Source organism: Pteronotus mesoamericanus, unplaced genomic scaffold, assembly GCF_021234165.1.
Source record: "Pteronotus mesoamericanus isolate MK-2021 breed Mesoamerican mustached bat unplaced genomic scaffold, CSHL_Meso_final scaffold_409, whole genome shotgun sequence".
NCBI classification, from domain to species: Eukaryota; Metazoa; Chordata; class Mammalia; order Chiroptera; family Mormoopidae; genus Pteronotus; species Pteronotus mesoamericanus.
This window is the reverse complement of record NW_026555316.1, coordinates 400,261-415,810: the sequence shown is the minus strand read 5'-3', so window position 1 is coordinate 415,810 and position 15,550 is coordinate 400,261. Positions and strand designations below refer to the sequence as shown.

Genomic DNA, 15,550 nt, shown 5'->3' with positions numbered 1-15,550 from the left:
GTCACCCTCGTCAAGGCGGCAGGTCCCCGGGGAAGGCTGGGAGAAAGGGGACCCGCCTCCCCTTTGCTCCCGGGGCTCTGGGTCTGCAAACTGGCTCCAGCCCGGGCACGGAGGGATCGTGACTGTTTTTATGACCCGAGTTAGACGCCTGTCCACCTGATCAAGAAACTTTTTGCATGAACAGATCAAGTAGGAGTTGAGTTCACGTCTGGAAACACCCTGATCAAGCATCGGACGGCGCTGTCCCGATGCGCTGACGCTGCTGTCGCTGCACGTCCGCCTCCTCTCGGTGCCTGAGCGCGGCCTCGGGCTCCTGCCACCCGGATCCGACTGTCCCCGTGGCGGTCAGGATTTCGGGCTGATGCCAGCAGGCCCGCTGCCCCTTCTGCCCTTCACAGAGCAGCGACCCCGGGGCTCCATGGATGCTGGGGCTTCCCTTACAAATGCTCGGTCACGGGCTCCCCGAGAAGTGGGTCCTCTGGACCCTCCCGGGTTGGGGGTGGAGGAGCAGGTCTTACGTGACAACCTGCACTCACGTCCCAGCCTCGCCGAGCCCTTTGACACTTTCCTCTATAGTGTCCCAAGGCAGGCGTGGCACACCTCCCGAATTAGGCATTTTTACTGCTTTTACTACAGTATCTCTGCTCCAAGAACATAGTATTTCCTGGTGTCTTATAAAGGCACTGAATCTTTTTTGATGTACCAGCAAATCGTTTATAAAATTAGACGCTTATTTACAGAATATAGAATACTCTTGCTGTCTGATATTCCGGTGTAAACAGGAACCATTATTTGATGGGTAGATCCAGCAAAGCAAATCTCATCCAGGGACAAAATTAAATAGAAGGTACAGGGGCCACTTCCAGAACCTATTGGTCCTCGGCAGGAAACAGGTAATAGAGTGAAACTCAGACGTTCCTTTCTTCATCTCTTCTCACGAGACTTGTCATTTAATGTCCAACCTCCCCGCTCCCCCCGCCTTGGTCGTAAGCTCTCAGGACCCAAACAAAAGCCCTGGCGGAGTGATCGTTCACCACACATTTTTCTTTGGAGGGGGAGATGTAAAGAATAGATCCGCGCAGCTAAGATTCATTCAGCTAAGATTTTTTAGAACGCTACATGGCCTGATTTAGGGGCTCAGGATGTCTCCACGAAGTCGGGCCACCTTGGGTCCGCGTTGCAGCCTAACCAACTTCGGGACCCTCTCTGGTCCCCCGAGAACCCCGAGCCCCCCTGGCAAGCGCAGCACTGAGCACCTCCATAGTGAGTCAGCTCTGCCCCTCCCGCGGGGAGGCGACCCGCAGGAGCCGGGCTGGCCCTCACTCGCCTGTGACCAATGCCAGGCAAGCCTCCAAGCCCCACCGGCCCGCCCGGCTTCCTGGGCTCTCCCTGCCCGCTCTCCCGAGGCACCACCGCAGCCGCGCCCAGTCCTCCAGGCCCGCACACTCCTAACCCATCCCCCGTCCTCCGTCCCCTGAACCAGCTGCTTCCGTGTGACAGGACAGGCTCATTCGCGCTCTGCTGTGAAGGGCTGGTTCCCAGGCGCAGAGAGGGCAGAGCCTCTGGGCAGGGGGACAGTGTAACTGGACTCTCAAACATGCCACCCGAGCCAGGTACCTTGAGAAAATAAGGGACTGGAAGGGTGTTTACCTTGTCCCATAGATCACAGGGCAGGTGGCTGCGCCCTCAGGTTGCCATGGGGCCTCCTGACACACGGGCGGCCGTGCAGAGGCAACTCCGGGCCCTCGGCACCTTCTCGATACGCACAGCGACGGTGGCATGAGGCCCTCTCGGCCAGCAGGGGCACGGCGTCACCGTGGAAACCGTGCGGCCGTCCACGTGACCCTGCACGCGGTGTGGGCAGGTGTGAGGGCCTAGGCCAACGGGACGAGGGTCCGTGCTCCTGAAAGTCTACGGGGGAGGGTGACCACCTCCACGGACAAAAGAATGGAGAGCAAAACGTGGCCTTGACGCACCGTGGGTCCTACTGCGATTAGAAAGGAAGGACAACCCAACACACGCTACGACCCGGGCAAACCCTGGGACAACACGCTACGTGACGGACGCCAGGCGCAAAAGCACAAACCCAACAGGACTCTCTTACATGAGGTGCTGGACTCGTCAAGTTCAGGGTGACAGATGCGTGTGGGGGTGCAGCGCCCCGGGGCGGGGCGGGGGCGCCAGCGTTTACCGGGGACAGGGGGTCAGCTTGGGAAGATGAGGGGGTGGCAGATGGGGCGATGGCTGCAGAACAATGTGCATGTGCTCGGTGCCACCGAACGGAGCCCTAACAGTTAGAATGGCACATCTTTACCACAGTTAAACAATGCGAAAGGAACCCCTGGCGTGGACACGCCCGACGGCTGCTGTGGGGTTCCAGGGCAGCGGGGGGGCTCCCTAGGAAGTGCAAATCCAAAGACCCTTCCTTGGCCCATCTGCGCACAGGGGCTACTTTCTGCGCCACCGGCTCCGATCCCTCCGTGGGGCGAGCTTGCTTCTCACGCTCGCCTCATCCACAGCCTCGTCTGGCCCAAGTTCCAGGGCTCCGAGAGGGCTCAGTGAACCGCCCACCCGACGTTTAAAAACTCTCCCTGCGCCCTGGCTGGTGTGGCTCAGCAGACTGAGCGCCGGCCTGTGAACCAAAGGGTCGCCGGTTCGATTCCCAGGCAGGGCACATGCTTGGGTTGCGGGCCAGGTCCCCAGCAGGGGGCGCACGAGAGGCAACCACACAGGGATGTTTCTCTCCCTCTCTTTCTCCCCCGCTTTCCCTCTCTAAAAATAAATAAAATCTTTAAAAAAAATCAAACTCGCTCTGGGCTGTAATAACACGCAGCCAAGGGCCCGCTGTGTGCGGGGCTGGGGGCTCGGGGCATTACATGGGGTCTTCACAGCCACCTTTGGAAGATTCCCCCCCACCGCCCGCTCAGCTGACACAGTGGCCCTGTCCTTGCAGGCACCCCCTTTCCGAAAGCAGCCACCTCCGGAACCCTGCCCTCTCCAGAGGCTCACCAAGACACCAGGATGTCACGGGGCTTGTGATTCTAGGGGATTTTGCAGCTTTCAAACATTTCAAAGTATTATTTTACTGTATCATTTTTTAAAACGCAAGGAAATACATTAAGAAAAAATAAATATATTTTCATGGGGCGGGGGTGGGGGGGGATCCTTCTTCGCTTCTGCCCGGGGCCCGTCGAGCATTAGCTCCCTCCCATTCACGCCTGCGTCTCCAATTCTCTCAACTCCTTTTTACGTGACGGGGTTTTGAGGTCCCCACTGCCCTGCTAATCAAGTCCTCGACCTTGAAAGACGTTTACAATCTCACAGAAGAATTAAGATTAAAGATGAAGGAACTGAATGAGGTCCGACTGCAGTAAGACTGCTTATAATTAAGGATTCAGTTCTGTGGTCCAGACTGTACAGGGCAGGGCAGCCGGGGTTCGCAGCCAGGGGAGTCCCCGGCATCCCTGCGGCCCAGCTTTGCCACCCCACCCCATCCTGCCTGCCTTTTGGGGGGCCAGTTAAAAATCCCCTGAGCAGCGACGACATCACTGCGTCTCGCAATCCACCTGGAGTCTTGCGGTTGGGTGTACCCAGCACAGCCGCCCCCCCCTCGCCCTCCCCCACTTGATTTTCTTTGATTTCTCTATCCCGGGATGAAGGTGATCTATTTTTAGTGTAGAAGCTGGTGTGTGAGTGAGGAGTTGCTATAGCGACAGCTGGCGGTTACAAACTAGGTCCTGCGACAGTTCCCAGGCATAAATAAACCCCAAATGCCGCGCCCAGGAAGCTGCCTCAGAGGCGTGAGCTCCTCCCTGACCCCGTGGGGTCCCCGCCGGCTGACCGCAGGGCGCGGCGACAGGCTGTGGGGTGCTGGGCCCCGCCAGTCCGAGGATCCCGGGCGACCGACGCCACCCCTCGGCTCCCAGGGGTGGAGGAGCTCCTGGCAGCTGCTCGGCGCTCGGCGCGGGGCCGGAGGAGGTTGGGCGTGCAACGGTGTGAGGCCCTAGGTGAGGGAGCCCCGGGCGCGGGCGCGGGGGCACACACGCTAATGCTGCAATACCTACCCAGGCTGCACGCGTGTGCGCCGACAACCAGCAGCCCTCGAACGTGTCTGACGGAACTGCTCACAAACGAACAGGAACGTTCCCAGAGGCTGCGGGAGCCCCCTACTTGGAAGCCGCCCAGGACCCAGGAGGGGACCAGAGCTGTGGTCCCTGCAGGCAACAGCCACGTCGGACCCTTCGTTGCCCGGCAACCAAGTGAACAGATGTCAGCCATAGTCCGGGCCTTGCTGCACCTCCCAAAGCTCGAGTGAAAGCAGCCAGACAAAAACATCAACCTTGCACGGACCCATCCTATGAAGGTCAAAGCCGGATAACGCCGACCTCGGGCTGGGCGGGGGGGGGGGGGGCAGTGCCTGGCCGGGGGCGCGGGAGGCTTCTGCGCTGGCCCGCTCTGCTCCTGCTCTGCGTGGTGGTCACAGGACCACGGCCACACTGTGCAGATCCACTGCCCGTGGTGCGTAGGCGTTTCTGGGTGCACGCCCTTGAGCAGGAGTTCTGTGAGCGAGGTTTTAAAAGTCGCCGCTGCATCGTGAATCCAATGTCCGAGGCATCCCCTGCTGGGCGGGTTCGGAGCAGCCCGTTCACGGTGTCGGGGACCTGCCGGGAGGCGTGGGCCCTGGCCCAATGTGGCTGCGGCGAGTGCAGAGGCCGGACGGCCCAGGCCTGGTCCTCAGGGCGGGCGGACTCCAGAGATCCGCCACCAGCTGTGACACCCTGCGCTCAGGGGTGATCCTGGGGAAGGGAGGCTGGTGGAGCAGACGTCCCTGAGCAGGGGGGCCCTGGAGCAGCTGTGGAAGGCGAGGGGTCACCCTGGGGGGGGCCAGTGCCCCTTAGTGGGGGGATGGCCCGCCTGGTGCCAACCTGAAGACACAGTGATTTGGTCTCCTTCCTGTGGCACCACCTGGGCTCCTTCCCAGAGTTGTGGCCACAGCTGCCAGAGGTCCCCTCTGGGTCACAGCCGCTTCCGGTGTCTGTTGTGATCAGCCTGGGCTACTCGGTGACCAGGCTGAGTCACCCAAGAAGGAGAAGCAGAGAGGACAGAAGGGACATCGGGCTCAGTATCCCCCATGACTCACAGCTGGCCTGGGGGGGTGGCCGGAGTGTCGGGGAAAAGGGGCAGAGCAGCGATGCTTTTCACGTCGCTGCGGGAGAGGGTGTGAGCGCGGCCCCCCTCGTGCCTGGAAGGGGCCCCCGGTCCCCGCGAGGGCCCCGTGCTGCCAGGCGGGGGGCTGGCACTCAGCGTTCTCCCGCGGCAGGGCCGCGCGCAACGGGCGCGTCTCTCGGCCTCTCTGGGCCTCGGTTCTCCCTCTGTGGAAAGGGAGCGACTCCGCCCCCGCCCGCCCTCGCGGCCTTAACGGCCTTCCTGAGGTGCTGCCGCATGGCCTCCCGCCTCCTCAGGTCTGTCTGTCAAGACACGGGTCCCACACGTGGCCCCGCTGGGAGACACCCGCACAGGAGACACCTGGCTCACAGCGACGGGGCTGCCGCAGGCAACAGGCAGGAGGTGCGGGCGAGGAGCCGCCAACATCCACGCTGGACCCTGCGGGCCGACCACAGGTCTGAGCAGGGGCCTGGCCGGGGTGGGGGGACACGCTCCCTGCCGGGGGCCCACGCCCTGGACCACCACTGCCTGGGACACCTGCGAAGGCCGAGGGTGCCGGGGCCAAGGCCTGGGCCACGACGGGGCACTGCGGGACGAGGAGCCCTCGGAGACACATCTGTGTTCATTCATCCTGGACGGCATTTGGAACTTGCTTGGGTATTTTTTTTCTTCTCGATCGTGAAAAACAAAGTATCCCTTGAGGACTGGAAGCACCCGTTCTTTCAAGGGAACAAGTCCCTGATCTTGTCTGGCAGCTGGAAGCCCACCCGATGCGTTGTCGGGCGCGAGGCTCCGGGCCCCGAGCCGCAGCCTGGGCCAGGTCCTGTCCGGGAGGGTCTGGGTGACGGGGCAGTGGCTGTCCCGCCCCAGCCTGGCTTTCCGGCCCCCCCAGAGGCATCTCCATCCCTGTCCAGGGTCCTGCTGCCTAAATTCATCCCCTTCCACGGGTCTTCCCTCTCTCGTCACCCACAGGCTCTGCAATCCTGCCCTGCTGTCTTGTGACACCGTCAGGCACACGTGGTCTCGGGATCACGCGTCCAGTGTCAGGGTTCTCTGCTCAGAACCGGGGCTCCCCAGAGCAAAGCGGCTCCCGAAACCACGCCTCTACCTCACGGCCTCACCGCACACAGCCCGACACCCAGCACGAGCACCCAGTTGGCCGACTGTCTCCTTCGTCGGCCTTGTGGCTAGAACCTTCCTAGTGTGTCCTGCTGGGGGCACAGAGGGCGACAGACCCAGCCACCACGGCCTCCTTCAATCCCCACGTCAACCCTGGAGGTGTCAGTGCGTAGCTAGGACACTGAGGCACGGAGCCGGGAACTCCCTGGGGAACCGCCCACCGCAGCGGCTCCGCCTCCTCTTGCCCGTTGGGCGCCGAGCGCCGGGCTTGCCGAGCGACCCGGGAGTCCTCGGGGACAGCACGAACAAGAGGGGCTGAACAAGGCTGTTCCCAGGGAGCCTTGTCTGGGCCACGCCTTCCACCTGTTGTCTGCAAGAGGCCCGGGCCGGGGGCCGCCACCCAGTGCTCAGTGACAGCCCCACAGAGGACAAGGGGAAGGGGGTGACGCACTCTTCCGGCACAGCTCAGCGGGGACAGGCAGGCCCCGGGACATGTGTGGCCAACAGCGGGGGTCCTGAATCCTGGGGGCACGGGGCGGGGAGTGAGCCCCTCTGGCCCCAAACACCCACCACTGGCTGTTAGAGTCCAACCCCCACCCCATCCCCACAAAACCCCACCCTGCCAGTGAGATGGAGCATCTCCAGAGTCCCCTGGGTGAGCACAAATGTGGCAGAGAGGACAGGGCCTGCGGGGAGGCTGGGGCGGGGAGCCGTGTCCTGACCTCCTGCCGCTCTGGAGCTCATCAGTGCTTGTCCCAAGACCCCGAGGCCTCCTCTGTGGCAGCCACAAGCCCCAGCCCCTCCCCCACAGCTCAGGCTGGAGAATAAACTGGCCTTCGGGCTGCCTCCCTGCCTCGTCCCTGACCGAGCGCGCCGCTGTCCCCTGCTATCTGGCCGCCCTGGCCTCCCGCCTCAGGCCTGGAGGGACCCGACCCCCGGTATCCACACAGCCCGCTGCCTCCGGTCGCTGGAGCCCTGGCAGGGTAGCCCAGTGCCTATGGCTGGCCCCTCGCCCACAGTCTCACACCGCCTGATGTGACAAGTGACCGTCTAAGGAAAGAGCCAGACACCACAGACGAACACCATGTGACTCCACTTGGATGAGGCACCTCGAGCCCTCGATTCATCGAGGCAGAAAGTAGAAGGGGGTGCCCGGGGCTTGGGGGCCCGAAGGGGAGTCGCGGCTGAGTGGGCGCCGAGTTTCAGCCAGGGGTGATGGACAGCTCTGGCGGCGGCGGCCGCACAGCGGTGCGAACGGACTTCGTGCCCTTGAACTGCGCAGTTAAAAATGGTTCAGATGCCCAGTCTCACGTCCTGTAGATCTGCCGCAACTTAGGAAGCCATGTCGGCTTTCTGCCTACCAGAGGCGTGGCTGCGAGGGTGGACGGGTGCCGGGGTCACCGCCGGGGGCCCAGGGCTGGCACAGAGCGGATGCTCCGGTGAGGGCGGCGCTGGCCGTGCGTCGGCCGTTGCAGGGCCAAAGGAGGGGCACACCAGTCCCTCCTTCCCCTGCTCCTTGCAAACATCCATCTGAAGCAGCTCCCTGCACATATTTGAGTGAATGAACATGGGGGCCTTTGGAGGCAACCCCAACGGGGACTCCAAGAGGGAGGCGGGGAGACCGTGAGGGGATGGCAGGGAGCTGAGGGGCACAGGACCGACAGCCGCCTCACGGCCCCGCTCTGCTCGCTGCTTGAGGCCGGGTCGCGGACGCAAGGGCCTCGCCTGAGAAAGGGGCCAGGAGAGCCGGGGTGGGTGGGGCTGGGGGCCGAGTGCATTGTCTCTATCCTTACGACTTGTTAGCATCCTCCTCTCCTACTCTTCCTTTTCCATTTTTTATAAAATCCTCGCCTGAGGGTGTTTTTATAAAAACTGATTTTAGAAAGAGAGGCGGTGGCGGGGGAGAGAGAAGCAACATCGGTTGCCTCCCCGAAGTGCCCTGACTGGGGATCGAACCCGCAGCCTTTTGGTGCGCGGGATGGCGCGCCAACAACCGAGTCGCCCGCCTCGGCCCGCTTCCCCTGTGACGGCCACGTGCTCTCTGTCCCCATAGTCTGGAGCTCCGCTGACCGAAGAGAAGGCTTGCGTCCAAGTCCTCGCGGTCTATCCTATGGAGCATGAGACCTGGACGGTCACGCGGGTGGACGCCGGGCTGGGGGCAGGGGCGGGGGGAACAGGGGCTAAATGTCGAGGCCCAAAGGGATGAGCTTCTCACGAATCAGAGCTTTCAAGCGAGTGTTATCCCACGGCGTGAAGCGTTCATAACTCCGCTGAGAGCCGTGTGCTCCCTAATGAAAGTGCCCCCCACGGGCAAATACAAACAGACCTGGGAGGTGCCCCCCTGCCCTCCCGGAGCCCTTCGGTTGGCTACTGTGGCTCATCATGACGGCAGGGACAGCTGTGCATTTATCCAAGGAGACGTGTCTCTTGGTGTCTGAGGACCTGCAGGGAAACCCGCTGAGGGGGTGAGTGCACCTCGTCCCCTGAGGAGGGTCCCCCCTCAGCCCAGGGGACGGCGCGCGGGCCCTGGGGGCGGTGAAGCAGCCACAGAAGCAGCTGAAGGGCCCGAGGAATCCGTGCCGGCCACCTAACCACACTTGATGGGAGGAGCCGTGGAGAGTACGTAAAAGACAGACACGTCCACGAAGCTCTCTTCGGGGGAGGAAGAGACCCCCTCTATGACTCCTGTGGCCACAGGAATACCCAGAGGAAGGAAGGGGGGCTGGAAAGGAATTAAAAACACCAGAAGCCCTGAAGCCTTGCCGGCTTGAGAAGCAGGCGTAACTCGGAGTGGCTGCTCTTCTGCCCTCCGAAACCAGCAATTCCGTAGGGACCGTGTGCGACGCTGCAAGGTGTTAGGATTAAAACGACGAGCAAAATGCTGCTCTGGGGACAGCGTTTCTGTCCCTGATGAACCAGGAAGTCCCAGCTCAGGCGACCGGGGTGGTTTTGGAGGGAGGGATGGTCAAACTGGGTCTGCAACAGCGGGGAAGGTGTGGACAGGCTGGGAGCTGGGACACCGTGCCCGGGCGACGCCCTCCCTTTCTCCTTCACGTGGCGCATCCTTGCCAGCCCTGCCGGCCGGGCCCGGCGGCCTCGCTCCCGGTTCCTCTCGCACTGAGGCCCAGGAAAACCAGGGCACACCTGGACACCTGGGCTCCGGTCACCTCGGTCACCTCGTGCGCCCTCAGCCTGCCTCCCCAACCCCTGAGGAAGCGTCTGCAGGGAGCCCTGACTTCCCTGCTCCCCGTCCGCCACCCTGGTCGGCGCTGGCATTTGCATGTGAGCACTTGCGAGGCTCGGCAGACACACAAATATTATTTTTGCTGCCAGAAGCCTAGGAGACAGGACGACAGCCAGGCCTAAGGCGCGAGGGAGACACTGCCCTGCGGCCGGTGAGAGGCTTTTAATGATGGGCCCCCCCTCGCATGGAACCCGACTTCCAGTTAAGTAGCAGGTTCAGATTTAATTCCAGAGTAAATGAGCGTTTATTGCTTTATGACTTAAAGTGTCTTCTTTTTCAACCACGTCTCGGAATGCTGGGCAGGACGTCTGGGATTGCTCCCCGGTCGGGGTGAGCCGGCAACCCCGTTCCTGGGAGAATTCACCTTTGTATCCAGTTAGAGAGACATCCTACTTCCTCCCTGAACCCCAGCGCTGCCGCCGCGCCCTGCGCTCACACCCTGCCCCAGGCCGCCCGCCCGCCCGCCCGCCCGCCTCACCCAAGGTCCCCGACCAGAAGCGACCGGATGAACTGGAGGCGCCAAGGCACAGGCGGGTTGTCCGATTACCCTGCTCTCACCTCACTGTTCCCACCACTGTCACTTCCTTATGTCACATTCCACTCAAGGGACATAAACTCTAACACGCACCCGGTGCTGTCCCCATCTTTACCTCCCACCCGAGGGGCGTGCGCCTGTGTCCTTGGACAGCAGAGCGCGCAGGGGTCCCGGGTCCTACCCGCCGCGCGGCCAGGAGCAGGCGGAGCCCCGTGCTTGTGAAGCGCAGCCTCCCGTCGGGTGGGACTGGGCAGGTCCTGCAGGCACCAGGAGGCTAACAACGCTCCGGGCTCCCCGGGCCTGACTCCGGCCACCCGGGCAAAGCCCAGCGCGATCCCCGGATCCCTGGACTCGCTCCATGGGAGACGCGTCCCCACCATTCCAGCCACAGGGGTCCCGAGCCCCTGAAGCTGGAGAAGTAGAGAGGGTCCCTGAGGCCAGTGCGACCGCACAGCCAGCTCTCCCCCAAATCAGGCAGGTGTTCCATCCCACGCCGACCCCGATCCGTCCAAGGGCTCAGCCGCGGGGCCAAGGTGACCGCGGCGCGCCTTCTCCAGACCTGTCACTTGGTCCCTTCACACACACTCTCTGCACTTCTCACGGCCAAAAACACCAGCTCTCGCCTGTTCTTGCTTCCCCCGGGCACCGGGTTTGCCTCAATGATTGGCAGCCCGGCAGGTCACCAACCGCACGAGGCCCGGTGGCCCGGAGGGAGGAAGTAACCTCAGAAAACGGCACGAGGGGCTCTTCATGGCCAGCACCGCCCTCGATGAGGAAACACACCCCCCACACGCCCACCCACGCCTCTCGCCAAGGCCTAGCGGTCAGAGCCCCAGGGCAAAGGCACAGGCTGCACCGAGCTCTGGCCCAGCAGTCTGCGCACGCACACACGCACCCCCGGGGGTCTCCCCTCTCCGCAGGACCACCAGACAGGGGGGCAAAGGGCGGCGTCCTACCAAAGAGGCCATGGGGCTCCGACTGGCGCCGCTCGGTGCTTCGGTTTAGCTCCTTGTGCTTCTTCTTCCCCCTGAGGCTGCCGAAGCGCTTCATCAGTAGCTGTGGCCACGGGGGAGGCGACAGGCGACCATACCAGGACCCGCGGAACCAGCGTCAGCCCTGGGTGGCAGGGAGCCAGGGGAGGTGCAGCATCCGCCGGGAGGTGCAGGGCGCCTGGCAGCCTTGGGACAGCACAGAAATGCAGCCTGGGAGCCCGGGCGAAGTCCCGGGGGGCCCTGACGCGGATGCAGGGCGGTCGCTCTTGGGCCGGCAGCCACGGCACACACCGGGCGGTGATCCCCAGCAGCCCTTCCTCCGGCAGGGCTCCGGGTGCGGTGGCTCGGGCAGCCCGCTGGCCTGAAGTGGCAAGAAGCCTCCGGAAGCACAGGCAGGACCTCGCCGTGGGTTTGTTTACGTAGCGAAGGTCAGCCTCGCGCTCAGGCACCCCGGGGTTTTCCTCCTCCTTTACACTGGAAAAGGAGGGAAGGCAAAACAGGCCGAGGGAGCGCAGGCCTGCCGGTCCTGTGCAGGTCTGCAGGCGTCTCTTTAAAAAGCCTGTAAAAGGAAACCACGCTGGGCAGACAATCCTTGGCACCAATTGGCCGGAGCACACTCCCATTATGACATGACATCACACAACTATTTTGATTCATGTGTTCCAAGGGTCAGGAGGCTCCGGCTGCTGCTCGGCGGAGGGGCCACATGTCCCTGGGCTGGAGACCGGTGAAGCTGCTTCACTCAGGCTCCTCGGGATGGAAGGAACAAGTCCACCTGCGCGGTGGGCAGGGCTCGGGGTCCCCTGGAATTCACCAGAAGGGGCCGCACATGCAACCTGGAAGCCTGGACTTGCTCAAAATTGCAGGGTAACAGAGCTCAAAAGGGACTTTAGAGAGGGTTTGGTCCAACATCCTTCCAGGACAGAGGGGGAAACTGAGGCTCAGGAAGGGCAGTGACTTGTCCGAGGTCCTGGGGCTCACAGCAGAGCCAGGGCTAGAATTCCAAGCCAAACTCCTGAGCTAATAAAACAAACCAAAATACTTTCAGTTTGTGTCTTGCAATTATGAAACAAACTATAAAACCACAAGACAGGGAAAACATTTTCCTTTTTTTCTTCCCTCCTGATATCTGCACTAGACTCCAGGAAAGATAAGGGATCTGCCGACTGGCTTTGTGACCTTGAGAAAGTTTCTCCCTGTCTAGGGGTCTCAGCCGTCCCCCGTGTGAACCGAGATGAGGCGTGGGCAGCGTTAGGGTTTGGTCTACTCCTCAGTGTGCCGCCCTTTCCTCCTGGGACCGGTGGGCGGGCCGGCGGTCGGCTCTCTGCAGCCCGGGCGCCGAACACAAACCCAACTGGCCTCGCCCCTGAGGAGTGTTCCAGCGACTTGGAGAGACAGAGATAAACTGTTAAACAATACTCGCTCCTCTGAAAGCTGCATGTGACTGAAGGCAGTGGTCAGCATGGGCTGGCCTCGTCGGGACCGATGGACGGAGGGACGGTCACAGGGCCCAGCTCGGGGAGCAGAGCTCAAGTTGGCCTTGAGGGCCGGAGAGAGGAGGGGGGCCAGGCCAGGTCAAGGCCACCTGCGGGGGATCCTGACCTCCCGAACTAAGTCATAAAACCCACCTCTACCTGGGTCCCCAGCGTACGAGCCAGTTATCTCTGGTTAACTTCCTGTGATAAACTCTGAAAATGACTTTGCAGGTCCGTTTTGGAGTTCTACATTCCTTTCTTTCCTTCCTCCCTTCCTCCCTTCCTTCCTTCCTCCTTCCCTCCCTCCCTTCCTCATCAATTCAGCTCTTAACAGACAATGAATGTTCTGATTTAAAAATAAAGCCTAGCCCTGGCCAGGTGGCTCAGCTGGCTAGAGCGCCATCCTGAACAACAAAAGGTTGCAGGTTCGATTCCCCGTCAGGGCACATACCTAAGTTGCAGGTATGTTTGATCCCGGGGGTGGGGGGGGGGCACATACGGGAGGCAACCAATCAACGTTTCTCACATCAATGTTTCTCTCTTCCTCGCTCTCCCCCCGCCCTCAACTCTAAAATCAATGAACATATGGTAGCCTTGGGTGAGGATGAAATAAGTAAGTAAATAAATAGACCCTAACTTCTTTAGAAAAGAACCACTAAACAGGTGTTGCCGTTAAGAAAAAAGAAAAGGGGCATATTGGATTAAAAGGGACAGGAAAAGTCTTTATCTAAGTCAACATCATATTCTTGTCTTGGATGATCAAGTGCGGAGCAAGAGAGAACACGCCGGAGCGCAGCAACTGAAAGCGAATGAACGTACACAGCCCCGTCGTACACCTGACGGTTCTGTGCCCGGTACACGCCCGCTCACTCATCAGGTAGTTATTAACCCTCCATCCAACGCACAGAGCAGCTGCTGACAGAGGGGATTAGGGTTATGAATAATTCGAAGGCATCCGTGTCCTTTAAGAACCCCTTTTTCATTAGGAAAATAGCAACTCCCCTTTGTTGAGCGTCTGCCACACGCCCGTCGGCACACGGGTCACCGCACGGTTCTTATTCTATCTCGTCCTTCCTGCCACCTGGGGGGCAGGTGTAGTGACACTGTTTTGTTTATGATGAATAATGCAGGGTCCGAGACGTCAGACAGCTCTCACAAGTGGGGGGACCACGGACTTGGCCCTTACTTATCTGATTCTAAAATTCGCCTCTCCCCACGGAAAGCTCGTGTCACGTGCACACGCGGACAAAAGTCTCCCGTCGGGGAGGCAAGAGGTCGAATCCTACAGGGTGTCAGAGGGCCATCGGGGGCTGGAGGGATTTGGAAAGTTCCTTTCTCTCTACTCTCTCTTGTCATTGTTACCTTCAGGCAACAGAGTTTGCAAGTCTCCGTCCCCCCATAATTCATCGTGTAGAACCGACCGGCTGAGGGGGGCGTCCACGCTGAGCTGACCTTCTGACTGGGCGCCTGTCCTGGGCTCTGGCAACGCCTCACAGACCCGCTCGCCTTGCTGGGGACACGACCGGGTAGGACCGAGTGAGAAGGACCCCCTGTGTCACTCGGGGTCGCTGCTGCCGGCTGAGGTGGTGGCTGAGTGTTCTGAACGGTGGTGGCCTGACTCAGCAGGCGGCTGTGCTTGGCCCCCCAGTTCCCTGTGTTTGCCCAAAGGCGGGATCTGGGCACGTTTCCGGGGGAAGAAGTAGGGCGCCACGTGCAGTGCAGCTTTAAGAAAAGCTCGGTGACGACAAACGCGACAACCTTGAGAGTGGACGCAAACCCCCAAGGAGACCCCAACTTCATCAACATGCGCTTTATTTGGTTTATCGTCACCAGAGAACATTTTTTAAAAATTGTTTTTAGAACCCTGGCTGGTGTGGCTCAGTGGATGGAGCACCGGCCTGTGAACCAAAGGGTCTCCGGTTCGATCCCCAGTCGGGGCACAGGCCTGGGTTGCGGGCCAGGTCCCCTGCAGGGGGCGCGCGAGAGGCACCCACACATGGATGTTTCTCTCCCTCTCTCCCTCCCTTCCCCTCTCTAAAAATAAATAAATAAAATCTTCTAAAAATAAAGAAAAAGAATTTTTTTTTTGAGAGAGAGAATGCGTCTGGACTGGGGGCCGTACGCATCCCAACTGGGGTCCGAACCGTACCCTAGGCCTGTGCCCTGACTGGGAACCGAACCCCTGACCTTTCAGTTCCAGGATGACACGCCAACAACCGAGCCACACCGGCCAGGGCCACACCGACGTGTCCTTTCGACCTCCCTCAAAACGTCCTCCCAGGGGTCAGCTTCGCCCGCCAGCGGAGAACAAGCTGCTGGTGAGCAGGCTCTGACCGGCAGACACCGCTGCGTGCCGGCAGGCGGGCGCGGGAGCCCCGACGCCCTCGGTGGTGCCAACGCCCCACCGGGGGCCCGTCCCTGGGCCCAGCGGGGCAGGGCCGGCCTTGCGAAACGCCTGGGGAGGTCGCCATCGGGCTTCCTGTTTGACTCACACACGCCCGGAATCCCTTAATACGGGCACAAGGAGCCCTGAAGGCTGGTTCCCTGGGACGGCGACATTCACGCTGCAGGTGAGGTGACCCATGGGCCGGGGAGAGACGACCGCTCACGGGAGCCCTAACCCTTCCCGCCCTCGCGGCGTCCGCCAGTCGAAGGCCCCGGGTGAGTGAGCGGGGCCTCCCCGACCCAGCGGTGACTCACCAGCCGACGGGGTTCTCACAGGGTGCTTTCCACCCTCGGGGGGCTTTTTGGAGGGAAAAAAGGAAGTACCGGCTCCCAGGAAGAACCGTGTTTCCAAACGTCTTTCAAAGCTCCAGGTGCCTGTCTGGGTCAGACGTTCCCGATCTCTGGGCTGGCGCTACGCCCGAGCCGCCAGCGGACCAGGTCGCTGGCGCAGCAGACAACTTCGTGCCTTCGCACGTGCCCCGGGCCCCCGGGAACAGGCCCCAGGTGACCACCCTGGCCAGTCCTACGAGGTCGGGAAGGGGCGCATTCCAGGCCGTGCAAACCGCGGTCTTTG

At 61.5% G+C, this 15,550-nt stretch overlaps 1 protein-coding gene across 4 annotated transcripts in view; it reads right to left on the bottom strand.

Annotated features, from left to right (window-relative positions):
* The window catches only part of PRKAG2 (protein kinase AMP-activated non-catalytic subunit gamma 2), a 194,898-nt gene that overhangs the window by 102,951 nt on the left and 76,397 nt on the right, over positions 1 to 15,550 (bottom strand). The window contains exon 1 of one of the 4 annotated variants that reach the window (XM_054593439.1): positions 11,021 to 11,280. The exons of the other annotated variants lie outside the window; for them this stretch is intronic. Within the exon in view, the coding sequence (XP_054449414.1) occupies positions 11,021 to 11,114 (94 nt within the window). The 5' untranslated portion in view covers positions 11,115 to 11,280. Of the gene's footprint in view, positions 1 to 11,020; positions 11,281 to 15,550 lie in introns of those variants that run through there. 4 annotated transcript variants of the gene reach the window in all.